We start from the raw sequence: 18,784 nt of genomic DNA, 5'->3' as shown, positions 1-18,784 counted from the left end.
TAGACCTACATTCACACATCAACGCTTTACGCACAAATTGGAACATCCATAACCGAAACACAAAAACAATAGCTTAACTTACCTTTACGCTTGTCTTTACGCTTGTCTTTGACGACCACCGCAACCACCACCGCAACCACCACCGCAAGGACAACCAAGATACAATGCTTCCTGTCAAAGGTTTCCACTACAATGCTTCCACTAAAACTACGTTTTCCCCCAATTCAAATATTTACTTTTGACAAATTCTGAACCCTATATCTAATTTCAATCAACGAAGTGCTTAACTGACTTAATCTCAGTTCAACAGTTAAACATCCCACGTGGCAGAGAGTGAAGGCAGAGATCAGTGATCACGTGGCATCGCCGTTTGCCACATCTTCAAAAACTTAACGCCGTCCATTTTTAAGGACTAATACTCAGAGTTTCAAAACTATAAGGACTAAAAAACCATCAAAGTTCTGAGCAGGGACTAAAAACAAAATCGTCTGATAGTTCAGGGACTAAAAACATATTTAACCCATAATTTTACATAGAAATGTTTGAAAAATAAATTTTAAAACTCCTCTCTTGTAAATTTTAATTTCATTAGTCGATTTCCTTTTCTTATGAGTTTTTAATTTCATTTGTGAGATTTTTGTTCTAATGAATAAAATCACAAAAGAATGTAGTATTCAAATATAATGATAATAACTTATGAATTAAATATATGAATTCAATATGGCAAAACAAATTACAAAATAAGAAAGTATTCAAACCATGACCAAGACCTTTTCTTGGTTTCCCCCAATGAAATCAATGGTAACATCACGTCCAAGCCTTGGGTGCTTTTGTAGCAGTCAAGCAGCTAGAATGGGCACAACTAATTTTTTTAAAGGAAAAATGAACACAACAATATAACATTTTTCCCCTTTTTTTATGTAAATCCAACGTCAAAGAAACATATTCATGAAATATATTATTTGTATTTGACCTATGATTTTTGGGTGTTAGAGATATCACATGTAGAATATATGTAAATTTTATTTTAATCAAACAAAACCTTATTGTGTTACAATTCCTAAATAATTATTCTTTGTATAATAATCGTGATAAACACGACAACTGAAGGAATACAGAAAGAGAAATATGCAAAGTGGACACGCATTCAACCACGATAAAACAAAAGAAAAAAAAAAGTTTAGAGCAAACAACCATAAATGAAAAAGAAGAAATATTTCCTCAAATTCTTTTTCTTTTCCTTCTTTTTCATATCTGTTAGGCGAAAAGTTATTATTCTCTAGATATCATCTTCATCATATCCAAGATCATCCTCTATATTATCTGCCACGTCATCGGAAATCTTCTCCTCCAGGAAATCAGCACCCTCCACTAGCGCGATTCCACCTAAAACCCCAGCGACCGCGCCCACAGCCAATCCTGTCCCCATCCCCCCAAACTTACTCTTCTTCTCTTCCTGTGGTGCGTACTCACTCCCTTGTCCATACGACGTCGTTTGGGTCGCAGAATGGTAATAACTATTATTATCCTGATGAGACGGGTACCCATAGCCCTGCGACACAGGGGAATAATCCCTTACACCTATAGGAGGCGCATAATACGCATCCTGCGTACGGTAGCCGCCACTTTCTCTTATAACCACATTAACGTCCACTTTCCCTTGGGGTCTTCCCGAAGGGCGGTTCAGCGAGAGAGTGCGGCTCACGCGCACTCTAACTCCAACTTCTTCAAGGACTTCAACGAGCTTGAGCCGCGCCGAGCCAATAAGCGGCTCGGTGTCCTCCTCGGAGCCTGCGTGAACCGCGTCGACATGGAGCGTCAGATTCTCGAGAGGCTCAGGAGGAAGAGGAATAACTAGGGTTTGGTCCCAAGTGGCTTCGGTGTCGCCGTCCTCGTCGACGCTCGTGGAGCACTTGTTCTTAGGGTCCACCCAAACGACGGCGTATGGGCGGTTCGCGCCGTGGCGCCAGTTCACGTTTTTTAAACCACGCGCAGACATGAGATGCAGTTGGAGTTCGTAGTGGGAAGTCATGAGAGTGAGTGAGTGAGTGGAAATTGGAAGTGGTAAGGAGAGTTTGTGAGAACACAGGAAGCAGCAATGGTGTGTTGTGTGGGTTTTATAGGTAAGTGTTGGACGGAAAGAGTTTATTGTTAACCCTTAAGTTTTAAGGCTAATAACACAATTGCCATTGAGTAAAGGTTGTAATATTCATCCTTAAATTACAATAATCATATGTCTTAAAATTAACTTATTAACTCGTTCAAAAATTTAATAATTTTACTTTTGGTTGCAAAATTTTGATATCACCTCTAACTATTTTTTTTCACATTAAATAAGTTTTTGATATTTTTAAAATTGATTTATAGTAAAATTAGTTACACAATGTGAGAGTAAATTAGAAAATAGTTATTGACTTTGTTGAGATTAGAAAGAATTTTAATATTGATGGACATAATAGTTAGTGAGTTTATTGATTTGTTGACGCTAGGTACCACTAAGAAATCGTCAGATGCAACTTACATTTTAAAATTCAATATAGTTCTTGATTTATGGTTCTTCATTTTGATCATTGAGATCTTTGATTAAAGCTTTGTGGTTAAAATAATGTTTTTCATAGTTCTAATATATTTTAATGAAACTATTGTAATTGAATGTGATGCTAATGTAATAGAAAAAATGATGAATTATTAATATGTTATGAGATGAGTTTGGATTAAGGTAAAATACATATGTATGACATAGTGTGATAAATGAGCTAAAGTGTGATTCTTTTGGCTATTTTCTTATGACTGTGGTGACTATTTTTGTAATGTTGACTGTGAATTAGATGCATATATGTGAATGAATGTTAGTGATGTTTAAATGTTGAATGAGATGATAATGTGTGATTGTGAAATGATTAAATGTGGAATGACTTTCAAGTGAAAAAACATTTCACTCATGTGGTAGGTGTATTGAGTAGGGGCTCAAAAGGAAATTATGCAAACTCTACTAGGTATCCTAACTCACAGAGAGTAAGATATCTAGTTTGTGAAAGTAGATGAAGGTTCCTACAACGAGAACTGGCTCTAAATGAACCATTTATGGCTTATATTGGTGAATTAGCCTGGTCATATACGAAGACTTGATAGAGCCATGATTATATAAGCCAAAATGCTATCAGGATCCTTATGACAGTGCATAATCTCTAGAATCGACTTTATACACAAAAATCTTTTGGAGGTAGTTATCATGATTTGCTCATATGATGTATTGATTGAAAGAGATTGATGTACATGATTTGCTCATATGATGTCATTGTCTTATTTGAATTTAATCCATATATATATATATATATATATATATATATATATATATATATATATATATTTGATTCAATTTAATCCAATTTTTTTTTTCAAAATGGAACAATATTATCTATTTCCAAATTGAAATCAAATTTATTATTTGTATGAATGCTATACTAATTTTTTTATTAAAAATGACTTTTTAATATATTACCTTATTATATATTATTACCATCCATTTTTGTTAATAATGACTTTTAACACTAAATTATAAATATTAGTATAACATTTATACAAATCTGATCTCAATTAAAAAAGACCAAATGTATTATTTATATAAATGATATTAATTAATTTGTTCTTATAAAAACATGAATTAATAATATATTAATTTTAAATCCTTACTTTTTTAAAAAAAATATTTATACTTACTTAGTTTTAATCTTATAAAAAACCGAATTAACAAAACTTGGATTAATAATATATAACAATATAATATGTTAAAATGTTCTTTTTAATAAAAGTAATAGTATCACATTTATAAAACTAATAAATTTGGTCTCAATTTGATTTGGAGAGGGACAATATTGTTCCATTTTGAGAAAAATTAAAACTAAATTGAATAAAAGAAACATATATAAGGACTAAATTGAAATAAAAAAAAGTGACACTAGACACTAACATTGACATGTGACATTGTTACTGCCACATGTAACTAGCAGTGTCACATGTCACATTAGGGACCTAACATGTGACAACAAAATTATTTGCTAAAAAATGTAAAAATAAAAGAAATTAAAAAATTACAGATGGACACATGACATATCATAACGCTTTGTAATTTTTTTTAAAAAGATTTAATTGAGTCGCTTTTTCAAAAGTAAGGATGCAATTGAAATTTTTTTAAAAGCGAGAACCAATTTAATACTTTTCCACCCAAGTAAGGATCAAGTGAATAATTATTACTTTTTGTGTATGTTGTTATTTATTTACCTGCTATGATTGTGCGTTATATATAACATAGGATAATACAATAGTAGGAAGGTTGAGAAATAATAAGACAATTTGATGGTCATATAGATTATAGATAATGCATAAATATATAATTTTATATTTTGTAAATCCTTCATTGTTAAAATAAAATATTATATATTATGAAAATTGTAAATTCATAAAAGATTCTAAATACATATTATATGTTTATAACTTCATACCTAATTTGTAATTGTTTCATTGTAATGTAAATCTACTAAATTAGAATGTTATATGTATTATTATCTATTTCAATCTTATAAACACAAGTAATTATCACACTATGTTTAATATTTATTAGATTATTTTTTAAAATTATTATGTAGTTAAAATTAAAAAAAAAATATCAACCTTACAAAGCAAAGTAAGAAAATATTTAATTGATATTATATGTAAATTACATACAATAAAAATGTAAAAAAAAATTGTAACATCAATTTAAATTATAAATTTAAAAATTTAAATTCATAAAAAACAAATTAAATTAATATTAATTAAATAACGCAGTTAAATAAATGACTCTGTTCAAATAAAAAATTATACAAGCTTCAGCATAAATGAAAGTACTATTTTAAAATTAAAAATTGTAATGACATAATAGTATATTTTTGTTTAGAATTATAATTTTTATTTATGTGATAAAACTTAAGTAATTATACTTTTTATGTAATTTTATATTTATAAACCGGTTTATCAACTAATTTACAAATTTATTTATTAGTTTTATCAAATAGATCTATATAATTTTTAATTAAAAGAATGACAGTTTAAGGCGATGTTTTAATTTACATAATTTAGGTTCATCTAATAAATTACCCAAAAATATATATAATTAAAGAATGATAAAAGGCATCAGAACAAAAAAATGTGGTAGATACTATTAACATATGGTTGAAGTAAAAGGTTGACGAGACATAGTTGGGGGCGAATGTAACGTGGGAAAGAACATCTTGGGTGGGGAATATATCTAAACAAGGAAAAAAATAACATTGTTTGGTGCCTTTAACCTCACTTTTGACTTCATTATCATTTACACCATTATTGCTCAACGCGTACAGATATTTTTAGAAATTCGCGTTATGTTACTTTTTAACTTTTGAAATGGATAATTTTCTTTCATTACAAAACTCGCATCATTAATATAGTTTTTAATCAAAATTATTAAAATAAATAGATTTTAAACTCTCTCTCTCTCTAATATATATATATTCTTTTTCTTTTTTTACTTTTTTTCTTACTGGACCGTAGACATACTTTGTAAATATTTTAACAATTTTACGAACGTTTTCAACTTTCTATTTGTCATTCTCTTAAATACTTGTTTTCTCTAAGATAAATCAAAATTGTGTTTGTAGAAGATCAACATTCAAGTTAGATTAATGGTAACGTAAATAAATTACATAGTGTTATTATATAATAAATCTATATAATATGATTTCATATTATTTAAAATTAGTGAGAATTATTTTTGTTTATTATTATTTTTCTCTTAATTTGAATATATATATATATATATATATATATATATATATATATATATATATATATAATATAAAAACGTTAGTGTAGTATAAAAGTATTTCAAAAAATTTGTTAATGTTGTAATTTGAGATAATATCTTTAGAATATTCCTAACTACATGAAATAGATACATAATCTTTTATTTTAATTTATTTTTTCTAGTTTTTCTAGTTTCTCTATTTTCCTTTTTAGGAGAACTAAATTATTACAAATAGAGGGTATGAGAATGTATTTTTCAATGATTGAGAATAATAAAATAAGTCTTATTTTTTACTTGGTATCAAGAGCTTCCGATCTTGGAGCTCTGTTCCGCTGCACAGTCCCGTTGTTGCCACTATTCGACCACCGTTGTTGTCGCCATTGTCGGTTGGGGTCGTTGATAGGGCAGAAAGGTACGCCCAACACCGGCTACCATAAACGCCGCTGCATAGTCGTGCCGATGCCGCTGCCCGACCATCGTCGTTGTCGTCGTCGTCGATTGGGGTCGTTGATAGGGCAGAAAGGTGCGCCCAACTCGACCACAATGCTAGAAGTCGCTCCGTGAGAGGATCCTCCACGAGCCGCCATGCGCCTCCACCGTCGTCGGTGCGTGTAGCCCACGCGCCCACCTCTGGCGACACCCACTCACCGCCGCCGCCACAGAAAGGGTCGCCTGAGACTCCTGACTCTGTTCCTAAGGTCGGTGACGACTCGTTTGGCCTACATTTGAGTATATCTGAGTTTTAAGTTCTACTCGTTTTTTCTTAGTGTGACCCAGTCACTGCCGCCACCACAGCGAGTCGCCGGAGTCTCCTGAGTTTGTTCCTAGGGTTTGTGATGACCTGTTTGACCTTTTCTTGAGTAGATCTAAGCTTTTATTGACGATTGTACCCGTGTCATGTAGACATACCTTATGAAAAATAAATCTGAAGTTTTTCAAATTTTTGTTAATTTTTTCCATCTTATCTAAAATCAATTTGGAAAAAATATCAAAAGAATAAGGTCTGATAATGGTACTGAATATGTGAATCATGAATTTCTCAATTTTTTGTCTCATAATGGTATTGTTCAGGAACTAACTTGTGTTAACACCCCTCAACAAAATGGGGTTGCAGAAAGAAAGAATTGTCATCTTCATGAAGTAATTAGAGCTCTTCTTTTTTAAATGTATGTTCCAAGAAAATTATTAGGGAGAAGCTGTGTTAACTGCCACATATCTCATCAACAGGTTACCCCCTCGTATCTTAAATGACATTAGTCCTATAGAGTCTCTATTGTCTTTTCTTCCTTCTTGTTCCCTACTAACGAGTCTACCTAGTCGAGTCTTTGGATGTGTTGTTTTTGTTCACTCTCATCATCCTAACCGTGGTAAATTAGATCCCAAAGCTCTTAAATGTGTCTTTATTAGGTATCCTTCTAATAAAAAAGGCTACAAATGTTATCATCTTCAGAGTCGTCGCGTCTTTATCACCATGGATGTCACCTTTCATGAAACACAATCCTTTTATATCAGTCCACCACTTCAGGGGGAGAAAGCACTTGAAGTGGATGAACTCTCCTTCTTGTCATTACCATGTTTGTCTTTGCAAGATGCCCAAGACTTACGCAATGAAGCTACCATAGTCCACAATGAGGAAGAAGATTTGACTCTCGAGCAAGAAAAATTGTCTAATCCAGAGGTAAGGATCCTTGAAGATATCAATGAGGAGGAGGTAAGTATCACTGAGGATTTACCCATTGCATTGAGAAAGGGAAGAAGATCATGTGCTAAATATCTTATTTCTCAGTATGTTTGCACTAACAATCTCTCTGATAAGTACATAAGTTTTATTACTGTCATTGATGCCACAAAAATTGCTACCTCAATCCAGGAGGCCATGAAACTTGAACATTGGAATCAAGCCATGAAAGAAGAGATGAATGCATTAGAAAGAAATTCAACTTGGGAGATTGTTGATAAGCCAAGAGACAAGAAGGCAATAGGGTGTAGATGGATATTCACAGTGAAACATAAGGCAGATGGGACAATAGAAAGATATAAAGCTAGATTGGTGGCAAAAGGATATACCCAAACATATGGGATTGATTATGAGGAGACATTTTCCCCAGTGGCAAAGATTAATACAGTTCGAGTTATTCTCGCTTTGGCTGCCCATTTTGGATGGGACTTACACCAGGTGGATGTGAAGAATGTCTTTCTTCATGGAAATCTAGATGAGGAAGTGTACATAGAGATTCCCCCAGGTTTTGAAGTGAAAAATGAAAGAAACAAGGTATGCCTCTTGAAGAAAGCATTGTATGGTCTTAAGCAATCTCCTAGAGCATGGTTTGGAAGATTTACAAAAGCAATGGTTTCCTTGGGATACAGACAAAGCCAAGGAGATCATACTGTATTCATAAAGCACTCTTCTACAGGTAAACTCACTCTATTGCTTGTCTATGTGGATGATATGATTATTGTAGGAGATGATGAAACAAAAAAATTGGCATTAAAAGAAAAATTGGCAACTCTATTTGAAATGAAAGACTTAGGAAAACTCAAATATTTTCTTGGAATAGAGGTTGCCTACTCCAAGAACGAAATTTTCATCTCCCAAAGGAAATATGTACTTGATCTCCTCAAAGAAATAGGAAAGCTGGGATGTAGAACCTCAACAGTTCCTATAGAACTGAATCACAAAATTGGAAGTGAAGAAAGTGCTCCTGTAGAGAAGGCCCAATATCAGAGATTGGTGGGAAAACTGATTTATCTATCACACACAAGACTAGACATTGCTTATGCAGTTAGTGTAGTGAGCCAATTTATGCATGATCCAAGAGAGAGACACATGTAAGCAGTTGACAAAATTCTCCAATACTTGAAGTCAAGTCCAGGAAAGGGGCTATTATTCAAAAGATAAGACACATTGACTATGAAGATATATACTGATGTTGACTATGTAGGTTCAATTACTAAGAAAAATTGTGTATTTCTTGGAGATAGTCTGGTAACACGGAGAAGCAAAAAGCAAGATAGAGTATCTCGTTCTAGTGCAGAAGTTGAATTTCGAGCCCTTGCTCAAGGAATGTGTGAAGGACTCTGGATGAAAATCATTTTGGATGATCTTAAAGTCAAAGTGGAGAACCTGGTGCAACTACACTGTGACAATAAGTCTACTATGAGCATAGCCTATAATCCAGTACAACATGACAGAACCAAACACATTGAAATTGATAGACATTTCATCAAAGATAATCTTGACAGAGGTTTTGTGATTACAACTCATATTCCTACAGAACTTCAAATAGCAGATATATTTACAAAAGGGCTTCCTCCGGATAGATTTCAAGATCTTGTAGGCAAGTTGGGAATGATTCATATTCATTTACCAATTTGAGAGGGAGTGTTGTAATTTGAGATAATATCTTTAGAATATTCCTAATTAGAGAAAATAGATACGTAATCTTTTATTTTATTTTATTTTTTCTAATTTTTCTAGTTTCTCTATTTCCTTTTCTAGGAGAACTAAATTATTACAAAGAGAAGATATGGAAATATATTTTTCAATGATTGAGAATAATAAAATTGAGAATAATAAAATAAGTCTTATTTTTTAATTTATCCACAATTCAGTTCAAATTAGACTTTACTTGTTGAAATAAAAAAATAACAGAAGAAAAGAAGCTGTGCAAGTCCTAAAGTCGTAACATATATGCGCAAGATTTTTATAATAAAATCAAGTGATACATACAAACATGACTTATCTATATGCATAAAATTTTTAAAAATGGATTATTTCTATAACTTTTTGTTTAAACTACACTATTATGATTTAAAAACCTGGAACATGAAGGATATTTTTGTCAGGGTCAACAAGAACATGAATGATGACATCGATATGCGTGGTTTGCATCGTGATAAGGAATAATAGTAAAAACTTTCAATACGACAAACCACACGGAATAAACACGGTATTATGTTGTTTGCTGGGGAAGGAATTACTTGTCAGGTCAACAGGGACTGCAAAGTGCTTCTGTTTTTTTTTTTTTTTTTTTTTTTTTTTTTTTTTATTTATTTATCTTTGCTTACTAAAGTTCATTCATATTTTATTTAATTTTAATAAATATATTGATGTTTTCTTCCATATATGCTTTCACTAGAATTTCAAGCAAATCGACTGCAAAATAAAAGAAAAAAATAAAACAGAAAATAGAAAAGAAAAATGAAAATGTTATTGGCAACAAGTGAGGGCAAAGAACGTAAATTTAAATTGATTTTTTAATATTAAGTATTAAGATTTTAGATAATTATTATTATTGATTTACGTGATGATGGCTATGGTAGATGTGCAATTTTTTTTTAATTATGTGAAGAATCTATTGGTCAACACCAAACGTAAGTTTACTAATTTTATATTTATTAAAATAAGATATGTAAATTTATATCTTCTAAATTTACGTCTAATCTAAAATAAACATAAAAGAAAATAAATAACAAACGTAAAAAAGTCATTTTTAATCAAGTTTTAAAATTGAAATTAGAAGAGAATAAAATTAAACAAAGAGAAAATATTTCGAATTAATGAGTCAAAATTAATCATATAAGAGATATGAAGTCCATTCAATCCAAAATTTTAAAATAATGACTTTGTGTCTTTATATTTCTATTTTGGCCATTTTTCTTTATCTCTACTGAATGTGTAATTTTTAACTTTATATTTGAATTTCTCACAATTAAACAAGGAGGTTAGAACACTTGATGCTCTCATATTCAAATTTTGGTCCAGACAAAAGGATTCAAAATTCACCCTCTCCGTTTAAAAGATAGTATTTGGAATCATATTAGTACATATAGTTCAAAGATTACAAAATTGCTAATAAATAAATTAAATTTCAATAGTCTTTCTCTTTTTTAGTCACTTTTTTTGTTAATTTACGTTGTCAAATTTTTACATTTCAAATTTACATTCACTTATGCTTATCATTATATAGTCGCATATAAAATCTAAAATTTCTGTAAAATTTTTAGTTCTTAAAGAATACAACTTTTACTTATCATTAAGGTTGTTTTAGATTGATGAGTGAAAATAAGAAAGTGAAAATAAGAAAGAAAGAAATGGTACATACAACATATATAGGAAATAAACATATTGTAGAAGTATATACACTTGACACCAATGACCTATGAACATTGAGATTATCATATCATATTCAACTCAAAATATGAGATAAATGAATTTTGAGCAATCAAAATCTGAGACAAATGAATTTTGAGCAATCTATATAAGATATTGAAATATCATTTTTGGTCCAAAATATTAAGACAGTATATATTCAATTTTTTACTTAATATCAAACTCAAACTTACACTTAAATTTCTAATCAGATTTGTCCAATGTGATGAAACATTCTTTTTAATTTGTGTTTTTGGAGATATGCTCTCTTAAATATTATTGGCTCAAATTCCTAAACTAGATCATGTAACTTTATTGAAGAAATGTCGACCTATGCTTATACAATATGGCATATAAGGCTATTTTTTCATTATTAGTATGTCCTATAAGGTTTTTTCTAATTCGATAATACTCTTTCAATTCAAGAATGTTTCCCTCCACAAAGAGTATATGAATAACACTATTAAGCTTTCAATTACATTCAAATATATATAAAAAATGTAATTTGGTCATCATGAAAAAAGCTTGGAAAAAACCTAAGATAAGGCGAAGTTGGTATTATTTTAGGGTAATAATTCAATTAGAGATATTTATCGCACCTGTTTGTGCTAGATTGGGACCACGATGGATTATGTTCAATGCTCCTGCTTTGACGAATGTTTGATTCTTCTCATTGTTCGACGTGATCATTCGGTTTGAGGGAGTTGATATGCAGAAGACACTCCAATGCTCAACTAAGATATGTTTCGTAGGAAGGAGGTCTAAAGTAATCAAATTATGAAAAAAATATTTTACCCCGAAATTAAACCTCTACTAATCAGATTTATCAATTTACCTCTTAATGGTCATTAATACCAACATTAATATCACTCATCAATAGTAGTTACTATATTGATTACGCTTTAACTCTGGTCAACTGTTGTCGTGTCCGATCGGCTACCATACCCCAGCCAATCGGTTAGCTCAACTCACCAAGTACATCACATAGTAACAACACCCATATATTTTTGTGTTCAATTAAAAAAAATTAAGAACATAACATTTGAAGAATAAGTTCAAGATTTTCTCAAATAACAACAAACCAAAGAAAATGATTAAAAACTCAACACTTTAAATAAAATATTGAAATGCAAAAAACAACCATTAAAAACAAAGCACGGGACAAAAGAATAATGTTGATCAATATGCAAAACTTGTTGATGATGTAATATAATTATTACACTAATCAAATTAAAATAGAGTTTTCTTTAATTGCTTTAAATATTTCTTTTCATGTATACAAGTAAAAATGATAAAGTGGATCATGACATCTAAATCCACCAAAATTTAGAAGGCCAAATGTAAGGTGGGCCTATTTCTTAAATTAAAAATTAAAATAAAAATATTTAAAAGATTAATTTTTTTATAGTATATTATGATGAAAATATATATTTTATTGTAATTTAATCATTAATATTTTAAATTATGGTTCAATTATTAAGTATATTAAAGTAATTTAATAAATAAATGTAATAATTATTTTAATTTATTTGATTAAAAAATTAATTTATTAATTAAAAGGTTCAAAAATATTTATATGATTAATATGCTTAGAAAATATTTATAATTAAATACATGTTTTTTAATATTTATACACATAAAAAAAATTTAAAACTAAAAATTAAAATATTTTACAAGCCAATTCGTTAACGTTTCAATTTAATTTTTGTGTAAAATTGATCAAAGATTTTCGGTCCATTTTAGTTTGGTGGGGGAATCCACTCTACCTCATTCTTTGCAGGCCAATCAAACCAACAAGGACTACATTAGGATGACAAAAAATAATCTGCGGTTATTAAAGAATTTTTATTGAAATAAAATAATTTTCGATACTGTTTACTTTTTTTAAAAGAAACATCCTTTTAGTGGAACAAGTTTTTATATAAAAGGAGGCACAAGTAATTATGAGAGTTTGAAAATTCTTTTCGAAACCACTTTTAAAATAAAATATAATGTTATTTTAAAAACTTTAACTCAAATAGGAAATAATAAACTATGAAGATTGAAAAATAAATAATTAGAGAAGTCTAATTGTTAAAATAAATTACAACGACTCATATAACTTCTTCAAAGTTTTATTTTCAACCCGTTTATACGTTAGTTATAATATTATAGAAAATATTTTTTTATTTTCTTAAAGCTTTTATACAATATATGTAAACTAAATTTTAAAAATATAAAATTAAAAAAAGTTAGTGGACTAACCTACCGACTCGCTCTTTAGTGAAACAAATCAAAATTTTCAATCTGCTCTCAAACAAAATGGAACTGACTAATCTTTTTTGTCACCCTATTTTAAATATAAAAAAATTTAATAAGGTATCTAATATTATATAAAGATTTTATTTTGAATCACTCATTCTTTACTTTTTCATAAACACATGCTTCAGAAGTACATTTCAAAATCAGGAAAAACTACTTCACATTTTCTCATTCTCTTGTTTACAGAACTTTTTTCAAAATATATATATATATATACTATGATATACAAATAAATCATCCTCTGGCATAATATTATATATAAAACATGGTTCCACCAGCAATCATTGAAACGTTTTTAGCAAAATGAAACATTTTTGTTTTTCATGTAACGTTTCCCATGTCATCCAAGAGGAGGTTGTTGATTCTCCATATCCTCATACGATGAGCTGTTTGCTCCACCTGCAATCATATTCCTCATAAATTACACCAAAATACACAGATTTTACACCAGAAAATATTTTAAACTTGTTAAGGAAACAAACAAAAAGCATCATTTCCATCTGACTAACTTCATGATAGTTGCAAAACTTTGGAAAATTACCTCCTTAGACCAGTTGGTCTTCCAAATAATCACAAGGAGGACTAAAATCTGAAGAGCCCTGCCACACAATGTGCCTCCCCAAAGACCCTAAGGAACAAAACCATATAGGTGTGTAAATTTTAAGAAGTTCAAAATGCTGATTTAAAGAAACTATGACAAGAACATTCTTACCTTGACACCTAAATGTTGATTTAAACCAAGGAAATATCCAATAGGGAGTCCTACAATGTAATAGCATGCCAGGTTTATGTAACCAACCATAACTTGCCATCCACTCCCAACGGCCACACCTTTGTGGACATGCCAGAAAAGCATTAGAGTTAATTGCAATAATTGAGGAACAGCATGTTATAGAATAAAGTTGAAGCTGGAAAAGCAAAGAACCACCTAACATCACTTGTGAAACACTATTGAGAACCATTGATACACCAAGAAGGTATGCTAAATCAGCAGCAGCTCCTATCATTTCCTCACTGTTGGTAAAGATTTTGGCAAACTCTTCTTTACTCAAGAAAGTCAGAGTCATGAACAAAATTCCAAGGAGGAGAGACTGCAACATTGTCACACAGAAAGAGTATTTGGCTGCTCTTGGATGGGACATTCCAAGTGAATTGGAGACCCGAATGCTTGAATGGCACAGAACAAATAACCAATATAAGATCAATTCAAAGAATCACTTTAACTGATTTATCTTAAATTTTGATACATATTGGTTCTCTGTATTTTAGGATACTTTTGAACTTCTTATATCATTTGACACGTTCCGATCTAAATGTCAGTCTAGAACACAGTTTAATATCTAAAAAAACCTAACATTGATACATGAAAAAGGATTATATTTATTCATTTATTAAGTTTGAGACCAAAATATATCAAAATTTAGTTAAAAATATATAATCAACCTCTTACGTCAGTAACGTAATATTACATCTATGTTTCTATTTTATGGTTACTGACCTTGTGGCAGCCCTTATTGCAAGGACCAGCATTGAGTGCAAACCTTGAACATTGAAGCTACAAATACAAAAGTATATATATAAAAGAAAACCAGTGAACAAAAAGGAGTTAAATTGAATTGAGTGGAAGACGAAAATCAAATAAAAAGTGTGTATTATGACCAATTTAAACAGCAGAAGATCAGTAAAAATTGATAGTTTTACCAAATTGAGTAAGAACCAACAGCAATCACAGGATTGTCCAGTTGACCAGCAAGGACAACAATGCATGTACCATACAATTGCTCCAAGCAACTCATCACAGATGCTGAAAAGCTAAACTTAGCAAATGCCCACAAATCCCTGAATGCCATCCAAGAAAACTCACTCCATTCTTTGCACCAAAAAATGGTATACACAAACAAAGCCAAAGCGTAAAGCCATGCTACGATGTTAGTGACCATGGCTATCTCTGATGTACCCCCACCAAACACAGTTACGAAGATGTACAGCAGCACATTTTGCAAGAGAAAACCCAGAAATTCAAAGCACATAATAGCTTTAACCTTGCTCTGAGACTGCAGAAACGCCTGCAATGGAAAAATTATTGAACAGGAAAACATGTAGGGAATTGCTTGCCTGGAATACCTTCCAGCAAGATCAGCAATTTCTTTTTCTTGGCCAAGCAACCTTAAGATTGGTGTGGAATATACATAAATGGGTAAGAGGATTATGCAAATGGAACTAAGTATAATCCATGATCTTTGAACATAAATACAAGTAGATTGAATTTGCCCAGCTCCAAAAGCTTGGCCACACAGTGTTGACAGTGCAGAAGACATACCAAGCTGCAATTTTGTACATGAAAGTTAGAAAGGATAAAAAGAGAAATCAACACCAAAGTTTCCCATGTGTGAAGATGATCAAGAATAGATTGTACTAGTCATCAATGGTTTTGTAACTTCATTTTCCTGTGTTTAGGAATGTAAAGAAGAAGAAAAAAAGAAGCTTTTGATGAAGAGAGATGCTGACCAACAAGTAAAAATAGATGGAACCAAGGACACCTTGGTAAACAGAGATTGAAGAGAGTTCAAGGTCTCCAAGATGACCAGCATAGACTGAATTTGAGAGCAGTGTGAATAATTGAAACAGTGCAGACAGTGCCATTGGAAATGCTATTCTCCATATCTTCACTGTCTCTGTCCAAAAAACAAATTTAGCATCCTTCCACCCTTTCACTGCCAAGTAGTCAGCTTCTGCACTGAACTTTTGGGGTACTAATGGTGTCTCCATTTCTGGAGTTCTTCCCTTCTCACTTTCTCAGACAGAATTTTCTTATGTAATTTACTGATAACCTCACTGTTACACTATATGAACCTAAAAATCCTTATGACAGAAGTGGGGTTTGAAAATTTTGTGAGTGGACATAGATGTTGGATTCACAGAAGATTTGTATTTTAACGTCTCTGCATAATTGAGGTGATTAACCATTTTCTTTTTCATTCAAAAGATGCTAATTATAATGGATATTTAATAGAGACATAAATTAAGCGTTAAAACTAAAAATGAAAGAGTTTATTAAGTCAAAATTTTGAGAATTTATTAAGTGAAAATGGTTTTCTATCACATCATTTTGAAATTTCAGATGGCCTGTCACAGATGTCTCAGGCACTTTCCTCTGGTATACGATTCTTAGGCGTCTCAGGTTCTGATTACAAAACCTCATACACCTTACTTTAAATTCAATAGTAAAATAAATAAAAAGGTAACATATTTTAAATTTCTTAAAAAGTATATAATATTTTCTAAGAATTAATTATACTATAAGTTACACAATTTCTTTAGAAGTGTTTTTATGTATAACTTTCATGTTATTTTTTTGTCGGTATATTAATAATGTAATTTTACTTTTAGAAAAGTTGTAGTTTTATATATAATTTCTTATTATTTTTCTATTTTAAATCATGATTATATACACTATTTTATATTTTTATAATATTTGTCATAGAATACTTGTTTTTAATATTTTTATGTTATGGTTTATTTTTTAATTTTTATTTACTATTGTATATAATAAAATTTATACTAAATCAAATTCGTATATAACATATATGAATATGTTATGTAAGGACCTGAAAAATGGACCAAGAGTAATTGAGCCTTATGATGAGGCAGTCAGGTCTGTAAAGCTAAGTATATCATAACTTTAAAAGGGACCTTTCAAAATCTGAGTTCATTAGCCAACTTTCCCTTCTCTCTCTAGAACTCTTATTTTTCCTAACCTTGCTCTGCCTTCTCTCTACCATTCCCTCACATTCAGCCATTGCATGTTGGATTAGGTAGTGCTCAAGTGACCGCAGCGCAGTGAGCTTCGCAACCATCCGATTAGATTTTCCTTCTTTAGCGGGGTTTGATCAGGTCCTTGTTGTGTGAGGCACTGCTAGAGCATTCTAGTGGGCTATACTGCTTAACTCCAAGGTAAGGGGAGCTAGAATACTTCTTTAAATTGCTTGCATGAAGTATATGTATATTGGATTCTGAATTGGTGCACTGTTAGGAGTTGTATTTTGCGTTTCGAGTATGTTGTAATGTATGTGTTGATATGTGAAATCCATAAAACTGTGTTGAGCTGTTTGGAATTGATTTGGATGGGTTTGAATTGCTATAATTAACCAATTGGAAGTGATTTAAGTGTGAAATCTGGTATATTTTTAGTTGGATAGAAATTTGGAGTTTTGTGGTTTTTAGGTCACTTTGAGAGGAAGTGAGGTAGTGATTTTGGGCATTTGAGGTCTAAAGCGCAACTAGGCTGTTGGGGGTAGTCTTAGCTAGTGTATTGTGACTTGTTTGAGTCACTAAATTGATCAAAATAGGTGCAAAACAGTAGGATTGGGTTTTGGATCCCTAAGTTGGGAAAATTGGTGTTTTAGAGTTGAAATTGAGTCTTAATCACTTTAGAATGGTAGTACAAATGTTTATAATCATTTAGAAAAGTTTAATTAATTATAAAACAAGAATTAAGGGTGTTAGAAGTTAGTAAAAATGGTTAGGAATGGTTATTTTAGGTGCTGTTCATAATTCTGCAGCAATTCTGTAGAATTATGCAGTTTCGCCGAAAGTGAACTGATAACTGTTCGGCCATGCGCTGTTGAGCGTTCGGTCTTAGTGGGTGGTCTCAGGTAGCGTTCGGTCTCTCAGGTAGCGTTCAGTTACTTAAGTAATGTTCATTCTCTTAAGTAGAGTTCGGTCTCAAGTAGCGTTCGGTCTCTCAGGTAGCGTTCAGTCTCTTAAGTAGCGTTCGTTCTCTTAAGTAGCGTTCGGTCTCTCAGGTAGCGTTCAGTCTCTTAAGTAGCATTCGGTCTCTCAGGTAGCGTTCAGTCTCTCAGGTAGCGTTCAGTCTCTTAAGTAGCGTTCGGTCTCAGCTAGCATTCGGTCTCTTAAGTAGCGTTCAGTCTCTCAGGTACCGTTCAGTCTCTCAGGTAGCGTTCGGTCTTAGGTAGCGTTCGGTCTTGATATTACTCGGTCTTAGGTAGCGTTCGGTCTCTCTTAGTGAGCGGTCCTGAATAGTGTTCGGTCATTTCTTCAGTCTTACCTTTTATGGATTGTTCAGTCCTGTCTTTGGGAAGAGAGATATCGTTCGTCTCCACCATTCACAGGGTGTTCGGTCTTGCTCATTATGTGTTGATGTTTTCTGTTCGGCCTATATTCCTATTTATTCCAGTATGCTATTTTACTTAATTGTTCCAGTTGCTTTAAGGGCTTATGTGTGCATTATCATGTTGGTGTTAAAGTGGAAAGTATTAGTATTGGACGTAATTCCATGATCCTTAAGGGGGATACATGGTGGTTCCCTTTCAGTGTGTTTAGAATGATTTGCATGGTAGCTCAGTCTTGGGGGTTTTCCTGACGCTCCAATGGTCTTTCATTCTCAAGTAGAGAGGATTGATCCATGTGGTGAGGAGTAGCAGGAGGTCCTAGTCTTAGGTGCTTCCAGTATGGCCCAAGGTGAGTGATAACGGACTAACCTTGTAAGT

General features: G+C 31.6%; 2 protein-coding genes across 3 annotated transcripts; both read right to left on the bottom strand.

Moving 5' to 3' along the window:
• Positions 1-1,003: 1,003 nt before the first annotated feature.
• Positions 1,004-2,159, bottom strand: LOC124830998 (uncharacterized). The gene has a single exon (XM_047304883.2). It carries the CDS (start codon positions 2,030-2,032, stop codon positions 1,280-1,282), a length of 753 nt encoding a protein of 250 aa, XP_047160839.1. The 5' UTR covers positions 2,033-2,159; the 3' UTR covers positions 1,004-1,279.
• An 11,258-nt stretch (positions 2,160-13,417) lies between these two features.
• On the bottom strand, positions 13,418-16,243 carry LOC124830993 (protein DETOXIFICATION 35-like). 2 transcript variants are annotated; one of them, XM_047304879.2, is made up of 7 exons: positions 15,783-16,243; positions 14,976-15,598; positions 14,773-14,829; positions 14,203-14,441; positions 13,987-14,105; positions 13,816-13,902; positions 13,418-13,673 (listed from the first exon to the last, which is right to left on the bottom strand). In XM_047304879.2, the coding sequence occupies exons 1-7, from the start codon at positions 16,041-16,043 to the stop codon at positions 13,596-13,598; spliced, it is 1,464 nt and encodes a 487-aa protein (XP_047160835.1). In that variant the 5' UTR covers positions 16,044-16,243; the 3' UTR covers positions 13,418-13,595. The 2 variants fall into 2 exon arrangements, with proteins under 2 accessions (XP_047160835.1, XP_047160836.1); XM_047304880.2 differs by having other exon boundaries at positions 15,815-16,011.
• Between the last annotated feature and the right edge of the window lie 2,541 nt (positions 16,244-18,784).

Source organism: Vigna umbellata, chromosome 4, assembly GCF_029865625.1.
Source record: "Vigna umbellata cultivar VRB3 chromosome 4, Vumbellata_1.0, whole genome shotgun sequence".
Lineage (NCBI taxonomy): Eukaryota > Viridiplantae > Streptophyta > Magnoliopsida > Fabales > Fabaceae > Vigna > Vigna umbellata.
Note: the sequence above shows the minus strand (reverse complement) of the source record. Positions and strands in the feature narration are given on the sequence as shown.